We start from the raw sequence: 11,055 nt of genomic DNA, 5'->3' as shown, positions 1-11,055 counted from the left end.
TAATGTGCATGCCCTATACTCTTGCCATTTTGTTATCATTCACAGAGGAAGAAATCCAAAAGGGGTTCAGCTGAGTGTGAATAGCAGCTCCACTATTAAATTGAGCCCGGATGGTGATATCCCTCTGAATTCTGAACTTCCCGTATGGAATGTGCTGGGATGTGCTCTTGCACACTGTGTTACATTTTGAATCTGTTGGAGTGGTTTAGCAGACAAGGTGGTGTGCCCCTAAATAAACTGAATTGTCATTAACTTAGGTACTTGAATCTCAAATTCCTGTAAGGAATTGCAGTGACTATTGTGCAGACCACACTGGTGGATTATTAAAAGGATGTGTGTGTTAAATGTAGAGATGCAAGACATGTATTAAATGTAGAGATGCCTACTGAGCCCGAAAGCCTTTGTAAGTTTTGTACTGAATGAAATGTAAATGTTTTTTGTGTGGTTCAAACATCGTTCCTTAAAGGACACTAAGAGAAGGCTAGTGTCCCTGTAAGGAGGACTTAGTAACATGGGAGACCAAATAAATGTAATGTGCCCTGTTTTGGTAGCTTAGCATCGATTTACATAAAAAGAGAGATATGTCAGGGAATGTAGGTAATGGGAGTCAGTGGACAAGATCCATTTCACATTAGCATCCATCACAAGCATTTGTGGCATGGAAAGCCTGGCACAATGCTGACATTTAAAAACTATATTTTCCTCTGCTTCCATGTATTCTTCAAGCACCAGTGGCATTAAGGTTCCTGTGAAAGGACCAAGCTGTTAATGAATGATACATTGCATGAAGGTGGATAGTTGCTGCAAGAGCTGACTAGGGCTAGAAGCATGGTACAACTGGGGAGGTAATTTTGCTTTGATCTAAACACCTTTTCCTGCAACTATTACACTACATACTACACCAACCTTTCAGTCTACAAGCAGCCCTATTCAAACACTCATTCCTCAAAACAGTGCCCCTTCTGTTTAGAAGTTAAACCATGTTGGTTTGAAGAGATTACTTATTGCACCTTCAACAGCTTCATCTCAGCCAATCTAACTTCTTTTATAGAAAGAGTTTACATGTTTAGGAACAGTTCCTGAGACTATCCGACAGTGGATAATGTGCAATAGCATAATGAGGTCCACTTTGTGATGGAAAGGTCCACAGTGGTTGGTTGGAATTCTGTGTTCCTCTAATTAGGGCACCTACTGGCGAATGGGTATAATTGGCTCATTTAAAGACCTATTCGGTCCCTGCGTAGCTCTCAACCTAGCATGGCTACTGATGAAATTAAAGTGTCAAATGTCCTTTATAGCGTTAGCAGTCAATCTGTTAAATCCTGGTCAGGCTGTAAGTGGGATAAAAAGAACACTAGTGTCTGATGTTTATGTTACAGTGAAAGGAAAGTGCTATGGTCGGGACCTCGAAGACTTTTAAAATAACCATCATTCCTGTTCTGCTTGTTTTAAATGGCTACGCTCTTTCTGTATGTAAAGATAAGAAATCTACTGAATACATTTTTACAGAATGGTATTTTCTTTGCACATGCTTTTGAATGAGATCAACAACTGTTCTCTATTCTTTCAAAGAGCAAGGAAGCACAATCATTTCTGATATTTCTAATAACACATATAACTGACTCCTTTAGCCTTACTTATCATAGGAACCCTTTGTACGCCCATGACCTTCGGTGTTCACATACTGGACCAAACAGACATCCTTTCAAATACATATCATTTCTGAGCATCATATTTTAAAGGTATTAACAATGTAGCAATTATTTTACTGTTTTCAAATACTTACATTTTCTCCTCACAATTTAAAATGTAAAGAAATGTCATCACAGATTTCAATATCATAAAAAATGTGGCAATGTTCTTTATTGATATTTAAAAAAATCTAACTTTAGAAACTGTGTTTTCATATTATAAATAAAAGTTATATTCACTTTACTTTTTTATGCCATAGAATGCAATTGAATATTCGGTGTAAAATGTTTTTAAATCAAATTTTTGCAAAAGATGCCAGTGAAAAGGTATTTACAAAATATCTTTAACACAGGAGCGAGTGGAGTTATTTTAAAATACTCTACAACCCGTTTTTCTGAGTTGCCTTTGATGGAGTTGAAAACACTTTTAAAACTAGCAGCTGCAGCTCAGTAAAGTGCTTATCACTACAATGTTTGGCCACATTGCCTCCCTGAGGAATAGTGTCATTTTACAATTATTTGTACTTTCAGCCTGAGTAACATGACGGAGAGGTCATTTTCTAAGAGAAATGGCCCGTACGACAACCCGTCTTTAGAAGGGGTACTGCAAATTTAGAATTGATAATTGCTTTTTTTCTCTTCTCCCTTTAAAATCTGTTAATTTCAATACAGGGGGATTTTGACAAGTGCAGCATTCTTAGACAAACAAGAGCGTATTAATCATGTCAAATCTAGTGCAGGATGTCTGTACTCTACCACACCCTGACTCCACTTTTATTTCATTGTGAGAACCATCTCAAATTACTTGTCTTCTACAGCAGGGATCCCTTGAGTTAGACAATTGTGTCTTTCTTCCAGCCCATTGTTTCTCGGTAATAATACTTATGGGGAGAAACCAGTCACACCTTCAGAATGTTTACAATTAGTATTCATGAGATAGATTTACATATAATGGATCTAAATGAGAAAATGTGCATAGCTGCTGGTTATACTGAACTTCCTGAAAATGTCACACATTTATTTTAAAGAAAATTGTGAGGGCACCTTTCATGCAAATATCCTTACCTAAAAAATACACAGTAAAATACTGATAGAAAAAAGTCAGCAATTGGCACTTAGTTTTTCAAATAACAGTATACATGTGCATAGCTTTTCTGCTTATGCCTATTTACAAAGTACATTCTTAAGATGAAAATTTTACTCCAAATAACATGCAACTGTGAGTAAAATCAACATATCGTCAGAAGAAGACGGAAACACTAATTTTTAAAGATTTTTGAAATATGTAAAACTTCATAAAGCTTACGAAACAAGAACAATCCCCCCAAAAAGCTTGTTTCTTCTTTAACCGATGTGTAGGGAAATTGTATGTAAATGTGCAGTGGTAAAACTATATCAATTATTTAGATATGCAGTATGTTTTTCATAAATTCTTTCTGTTTTATTTTCACTCATACCCTTTTCATCAAAATTAATTTCTACTATTGATTTATAGTTCACCTAATCACTATGGTAAATGTCAGCAACTCTAATGCTTGCTAGGATTCCAAAGTGTCATGTGCAGGTTTGGTTGATTTTGGGAAATGGGATCTTAGACAAACCATTAACATAAACTGTTGAAGCAGCCAAATGGAAGTAGAATGTTCAACTAAAATTGGTAAAAAAAGAATGCTTTTCTTATTGCACTGGATTGCTACTTGCCATTTTCTTGTACAAGAGCTACTAGTCTTCCTAATCCATATTATGGGCAGTCATAGCAACATTTTCAGCTTCTTCTGATTCTGCAGGGGCATTTGTGATGTTGACGGTTTCATCCGGTTTACACGATTGTGTGAGATAAGCCCACATTTGATGTACCAATTCCATGCAAGGTCTATGTAGAAACAATATGATTAACAGACTTAAACAACTTTGACTAAACATCACAATTTCTGCAATGTTCATTACTAATTCGTCTCTTATAGAACCACTTTGTCTCTGTAACTTGAACATTGTCCTCCTTAGTAACATTGTGTTATAAAACAGGCGACAAGCAAACATAATTATAGAAATTGGCACCAACATTCTTCCGGTGTGGCTTATTTCCTTCCAGGTGAAGTCTTTGCTTCTGGACAGCTTTATGCATATCAGCACCAGAAGAATTGTATTGAATAAAGAAGGAATTCCAAATCCTAAACAAAATTTGCCAATGTCATATCTGGGTGCCGCATTTAGAGGATCTAGCTGGCAGTACGTTAGTTCATGGAGGTGTGATACCGTACCTAGAAGGGCCACTACTGTCAAGGAACTGCAAAACGCAAAAAGAAGAATGAGTAAAACACATAACAGGGGCCTTTGAGTTAATTTTATGAGAAGTGGATTGCTAGACATACCCTTATTAAGCAAGAAAATAAAAATAAACATAACTTGAAGGTACTGAGTATTGAAGTAGCTGACATTAAAAAAGAAAGCTAGAACTCCACAGCCTAAATTTGAGATTTCCATATAACTCGGCCTAGCTATAACAGTAATTGAAAAAAGCAAGATAGTTACTTCAGTGATTGCCAGGCTCAACAGGCATAAATCAAGTTTTGAAAAGGATTTTTGTAGACTTTTGATTAGGGAGGTCATGATGTATATTCCAGCTAACAAACCTATGGGAACAAATATAGCCATGTAGAAGTGCATAACTCTCGAGATGATATTTTGGGACGCTATGATATCCTCAATGTTTGTCTGGGGGTCCATATTCTGACTTGGGTAGGTTATCCATGTTTTATCCTGTGAAACCTTCTCTGTTGGTGATTCTTCCAGTGACAGGTTCATGTTGCAATCTAAAACATGCAAAAAACAGGTTTGTTATTTTCACAGTTTCACATTTAACTAGACCGCCACATTTGTGGACGCTGTTATCTTAAAGCCCCTACAATGTTACTTATTTCTCAAAATTTCATTGTTTTATTAGATCTCCTTTCTTTTTGATGAAGCATTTGTATACCACCTTGCTTCTATGAAAGTTACTTCCAATAGTGATGACCCCTGCACACATTTTAATGTCTGGTCCCTCCTCTAGTCTACCTTTTCTCTTCACTGTCTTAAATAAGTCTTTGGCATCTAGCTCTTTCACTTCAGTCTTCAAGTCCCATTAGCTTCTACCTCTTCAAGAAAATGCTTAACTCTAGCGAATTTCTGAACAATAACTGGGCTATCATATCACAGAAAATTCCTAGAAAGGTACAAAGCTTTACATTTTACTTCTCACAGGCTTACTCCATTCTTTCTGCCATGTCATCAGGCAGAGTGTGGGACTAAGTGAGAACAAGACCGAAGACCCAAGGGTATCAGAGTGCTGTACAGACATAAACCCCCTATCCTGTTAGTAATAGATAACAACTCGATATAATCAAAGGAAAAACTAACTATGCACCAACCCATACCACCTTGGGTGAGGGGAGGAAAACTTGTCTAGTGGTATGTATATAGCGCGAGGGCATCCTCTATTCGAACCTTCTAGAATCTTTGGTGTCCAAGCGATAGTAGATAGTTATAGTTAGAACCAAGTTTCCATAGGAAAAGCATTTTTTGATTTGCCAATATCTTTGGCACCGTTTGACAAATCTTCACGAAACTTTCAAAACTAATGGAGCGCTCCAGTCAGCTCCTGTCTTGAAAGTTGCGGGGTAATTTGTCAAGCATGGGTCCGAGAAAAAAGGGGGGTCTCAAAACGCGATTTCTTCATGTTAATTTCCATAGGAACTTTTGTCGCGGCTACAGCCCGAACTGCTGAACGGAATTACACCAAATTTGGCAAAGAGGTAGCTCTTGGTCCAGAGTGCACTCTTTGCTTTAAATGGTGTAAATCCATTCGGTAGTTCCGGAGAAATTTTAATATCTGGTGACCGCGGTGGATCAGCGAACCCTCCCGAGCCACATTTTGATTGGCTGCCAACACTCCAAACAGGAAGTGTTGGCAGCCATCTTGTGACTCGGTTCTAAAAAAGGTGAAATAAAAGAAAAGGCGGCAGGGTAGAAACACCCTGACCACCTAGGCCTGGTACGCAAATTCGGCCTGAAATAAAAAAATAAAAGACGAAGTGCAGTCTACCGCACTTCGTTTTCCTAAAGCCCCCAGGTGGGCCAGGTCCCAGGGGCAATGTGTAATAAAGGTGCGGGGGCTCCTGCCCCCCCACGTTACCCCGGGGACTGCCACCGCTCAGGGGTTTTGTAAAAAAATGTAAGAAAGTGTGGGCGGTGGGGCTCCTGCCTTTCCATACTGCCCCGGGGACCACCACCTCCCTGGGGCAGGCAGTAATTTAAATTTGGTGGTCCGCAGCGGCCCCCCGGACCCAGGGACCAGCACCTCCCCGGGGCTTTAAAAACATGTTGGAGGGGGCTGCGCTGCCCCCTCATGGAGCCTTCCATTGCCCTGGGGACCCAGGGCCGGCTCCAGCAATGTCCTGGGTGCCCACCCACGGGACATTGCAGTTTGCTATGGAAGCGAGAGCAGGCTCTCACTTCACTGGACAAGGGGAGCTGCATGTCAGGAGGTCCCCTTGTCCAAAAGCAATGAGGGTTCCCGCAGGAGGCGGGGAGCCGGCTGGGACCACAGGGGCATTGGGGCTCCCCCTGCGGTCCCCAACATAAGGGACGGCCCGGGGATTGGGTCCCCGGGCCACAAGTGACCCAGGGCAGGGGGGGCCACGTGGCTCACCTCCCGTAAAATCAAAAAATAAAAAAGAGGCAAAGCCCCGGGAGATGGGGGCCCTGGAGCCAAAATTGGCCTCAGGAGGGGGGCCGCATGGCCCCCCTCCTTTAATAAAATTACAAAATATAAATATGTGGCCATGCCCTGGGGATGGGGTCCCGGGGCTGAAATCGGCCATGGGAGGTGGGCCGCGTGGCCCCCTTCTCGTTTCTGTAGTTGTTTAAAATAAAAAACAACCAAAAAATGAATTAGACCCTGGGGGATGGGCTCCCCAGGGCCTAATAATAATTAAGGGAAGGGGGGCCACACTGCCCCTCTTCCAAAAGAAAAAGAAATAGGAAATAAAAGCTGGCATCTCCCGGAGGCCCCACCCCCTCCCTGCACCACTCTGCAAATGCACCTACTGGCATGCTCTGGGTTGGAGTATTAAGTCCCCTAGAATCTTAAGAGTCCTTAGGGGCCAACTAGCCCACCAGGTACCTCCAGTTATCCCCACACAGTGGGATTGCTGAGAGGTGGTCAGAGGTCACACCCCTTTTTACACCACTCTGCAAACACGCCTCTTAGCGCACTGCTGGTGGGGCAATGAGGTCCTCTTGTGTCCTGAGGACCTCAGGACTAAAGTGGACTTCATCGCCCGAACAGCTGTGGCCCAGGAGGCGCGTTTGCAGAGTGGTGTAAAAAGTTGGCATGGCCTTGGACCACTTTCAGCAATCCAGCTGTGTGGGGCTTACTGGAGGTACCTGTTGGGCTAGTTGGCCCACCAGGGACCCTCAGAAGGCAAGGGGACTTTATCCCGCAACCATGAGCGTGCAAGGAGGCACATTTGCAGAGTAGTGGACAAAGGGGGCATGGCCTGTGTCTACCTGTCAGCAATCCTACTATCTAGGGCATACTGGAGGTATCAGGTAGGCTAGTTGGCCCGTAAGGACCCCTAGCCGTGAAGTGGACTTTAATCCCCATCTAAGAGCATGCCAGGGGCGTGTTTGCAGAGTGGTGGGGAAAGGAGGCGTGGCCTGCAATGAGAACTTAGCAATGCTGTTGTCTGGAACTTACTAGGAGTAGTTGCTTCCAAGGTTGTCCTTGAGGGCCAACTACCCCTCCTGTTACCTCCAGTAGGTCCACACAGTGTAAGACATCTTCAGAGGCCACACCCCCTTTCTCCACTGCTCTGCAAACGCGCCTCCTGGCACACTACAGGTTGGGGGATGAAGTCCACTCTACTCCTGAGGGACTTTGGGGGCCAAGAAGCCCTCTTGGTACCTCCTGTACGTCCTACGAAGTGGAATTCCTGAGCGCTGATCGGAGGCCCAGACCCCTTTCTCCACCTCTCTGCAGATGTGACTACTAGTTAAAGAAGCATTTGCAATTTAATAGGTTTCACATTTGCGAGACTTAGAGCTATAGTCATTGTAAATGTGTTTTACTAATGTTTCTTGGAGTGGAGTGGATGTAGGTTGTGTAGTGGAATTATGTGCAGTGCAATTATGTGGATAGACTGACTTTGACTTGGATAGAAGGTATGTGGTATTTAGTGCATAGGAATTATGTGTTATGGAGAGTAATTATGTGGTATGGTAGTCTGTGTTGTGGAGTGGTAACCTCAGGTTTAGTCTTCCTCGTTTCCATAGACCTAAACTATAAACTCAATGAGACAAAAAAAAGAAGGAACCACTGAGGAGCACTTCTGGACCTAGTAAGAGGTATGAGCAGGGCCACTGCTTGGCTGCACCTACTTTCGCACAATTATCCATTTTCCACATTTGCCACATAATCCATCATCTGATGCATAATCTGTAGATTTGAAAAAAAAAACCTTGTTTCTAGCTCAAACGCTACCAAAAATGCAGTGACAAGTGTTACAGCGTGGTGGAAGGCTCTTTGCAAACCTAGAATGCTCACCTGTTACTTATTGCTAAATGTGGTTATTACACTGGTACTAAAGGTGTGCAAACCACTCTTGCTTCTCTGCACCTCTCTTGCCACTTTCTGCATTTCTGTTGCTTCTTTCTGCCCCTTTCTTTTTTTCTGCACTTCTTTTGCCACTTTCTGCTCATCTCTTCTACTTTCTGCACCTCTATTGCCACTTTCTGCACTATTCTTGCATCTTTCTGCACCTCACTTGCTTCTTCATGTACCCCTCTTGCCTCTTTCTACACCCTTCTTCCCTCTTTCTGCACCCCTGTTCTCTCATTCTGCACCTCTCCTGTCTGTATCAGTACCTCTTTCTATACTGCTCGCCTCTTTCTGCACCTCTGTTGCTTCTTTCTACACCTCTGTTGCATCTTTCTGCACCCCTCTTCCCTTTCTGCACCTCTCTTGCCTCAGTCTGCCCACCTGTTCCCTTTCTCTGCACCCCTTTTGCCTGTTTCTGCAACTCTTTTGTCTGTTTCTGCACTTCTCTTGCCTCCTTTTGAACCTGTTGCTTCTTTCGGCACCTGTCTTGCCTCTTTCTGCACCTCTGTTGCTTCTTTCTGCACGCTTCTTGCATCTTTCTGCACCCCTCTTCCCTCTTTCTGCACCTCTCTTGCCTCAGTCTGCCCATCTGTAGCCTCTTTCTGCACCTCTTTTGCCTGTTTCGGCAAATCTCTTGCTTCTTTCTACAGGTCTCTTACCTCCTTCAGTATCTCACTTTCCTCTTTCTGCAACTTTTCTTGCCTCTTTCAGCAGTTCTCTTACCTCCTTCTGCACATCTCTTGCCTCCTAATGTACCTTTATTGCCTCTTTCTGCACCTCACTTGCTTCTTCCTGCACCCCTTTTGCCTGTTTCTGTACCCCTCTTCCTTCTTTGTCCAACTCTCTTGCCTCTTTTTACATCTCTCTTCCCTTTCTGCACCACTCTTGCCTCTTTCTGTAACTCTGTTGCTTCTTTCTGAACTTCTCTTGCCTCTTTCTGCATCTGTCTTATCACTTTTTGCACCTCTCTTGCCTCAGACTGCCCACCTGTTCCCTCTTTCTGACTCCTTTTGCCTGTTTCTGCAACTCTCTTGCCCTTTTCTGCAGTTCTCTAGCCTCCTTCTGCACCTCACTTGCCTCTTTCTGCACCTATGTTAGTTCTTTTGTACTGCTTTTGTTTCTTTTTGTACCTCTCTTGCAAATTTCTGCACCCCTCGTGCCTCCTTCTGTACCCCTCTTACCTCTTTCTGCACCTCTCTTGCCTGTCTGCAGCCCTGTTCCCTTTCTGTACCTCTTTTGCCTGTTTCTGCAAATCTCTTACCTCTTTCTGCATTTCACTTGCTTCTTTCTATACCTCTCTTGCCTCTTTTTGCACTTCACTTGCTTCTTTCTGCACCCTTCTTGCCTTTTTCTGTATCCCTCTCGCCTTTTTGTGCAACTCTCTTGCCTCTTTCTACACCTCTCTTCCCTCTTTCTGCACTTCTCTTGCCTCTTTCTGAACCCTTTACACTTCTTTCAGTACCTCACTTGCTTCTTTCTGCACTTCTCTACCTTCTTTTCGCACCCCACCTGTTTCTTTCTGTATCCCTCTTGCCTCGTTGTGCACCTCTGTTGGTTCTTTCTGCACTGTTCTTGCTTCTACCTGCACTGGCCTTGGTTCTTTCTGCACCTTCCTTGCATATTTCTGTATCCCTCCTGCCTCTTTCTGCACCAAAGTTCCCTCTTTCTGTACCTTTCTTGCCTGCTTCTACACCTTTCTTGCCTGCTTCTGCACCTCTCTTGCCTCTTTCAGCACCTCTGTCGGTTCTTTTTGCACTGCACTTGATTCTTTCTGCACCTCTTTTCCACATGTGTGCATCCCTCCTGCCTCTTTCTGCACCTCTCTTGCCTCAGTCTGCCCACCTGTTCCCTCTAACTGCACCCCTTTTGCCTGTTTCTGCAACTCTCTTGCCTCTTTCTGTAGTTCTCTTGTATCCTTCTGCACATGTTGCTTCTTTTTGTACCTCTTGCAAATTTCTGCACCCCTCTTGCCTCCTTCTGCACCTCTGTTGGTTCTTTCTGCGCTGCTCTTGCTTCTTTCTGTACCCCTCTTACTTCTTTCTGCACCCTCTTGCCTCATTCTGCACCCCTGTTCCCTCTTTCTTCAACTCTTTTGCCTGGTTCTGTAACTCTCTTGCCTCTTTCTAAACTTCTCTTTCCTCTTTCTGTACTCAAATAGGAAGTACAAGCTGTCAAGTTTAAAGGTCTGCATGCTCTAGTGACTGAGGTATATGTCTATCTTGTATATGCATTCTTACATGTGTTATGCATCTGAAGATGGTAGCTTCAAAAGCGGGTAACTTCTCCTATAGGTGGTCAAATCTTCTCAGTTCTGCTCTGTCATTCGGTTGCACAGGCAGACATGTCTTATGTATATATGTGTTATAGAGCCCCTCAAATAAACTATTGAATACCCAGGTGCCCTGTATTATGAGGATAAAGAAATGCATACACCTTTTTTTTACACAATTTTCAGAGTATGCCGTTTGAAACACGGGTATTCAAGTATTTAACACGTCACTAGGTAAAAGCGTAGACACGCATGCACACCTTCAAAACCTTGGTCAGACTTACAACAGTGATATGCTCAGGATTGCTGTTTTATATTTGGTAGGACTAATATTCTGAGCAGTCCATTAATAGTGAATCTTTTGAGAGAAAAGTGAGATTTAAGACATCTTCAGAGAAGGGTGAGATATTAGGGTACTTTGTATGAGTCTGTTGTTAGATACAGTCAAAGTAGGC

At 43.0% G+C, this 11,055-nt stretch overlaps 1 protein-coding gene across 2 annotated transcripts in view; it reads right to left on the bottom strand.

Annotated features, from left to right (window-relative positions):
- Window positions 1–1,836: 1,836 nt before the first annotated feature.
- Window positions 1,837–11,055, bottom strand: part of LOC147684728 (uncharacterized) — a 112,144-nt gene continuing 102,925 nt past the window's right edge. For both annotated transcript variants that reach the window (XM_086940570.1, XM_086940571.1), the window contains one exon: window positions 1,837–4,504. In XM_086940570.1, coding sequence (XP_086796696.1) covers window positions 3,423–4,496 — 1,074 coding nt within the window. In that variant the 5' untranslated portion in view covers window positions 4,497–4,504 and the 3' untranslated portion in view covers window positions 1,837–3,422. The remainder of the gene's footprint in view (window positions 4,505–11,055) is intronic.

This window comes from Lissotriton vulgaris, chromosome 10, assembly GCF_964263255.1.
Source record: "Lissotriton vulgaris chromosome 10, aLisVul1.2, whole genome shotgun sequence".
Classification (NCBI taxonomy): domain Eukaryota; kingdom Metazoa; phylum Chordata; class Amphibia; order Caudata; family Salamandridae; genus Lissotriton; species Lissotriton vulgaris.
The sequence above is the reverse complement of the archived record's forward strand: the minus strand, read 5'-3'. Positions and strand labels throughout refer to the sequence as shown.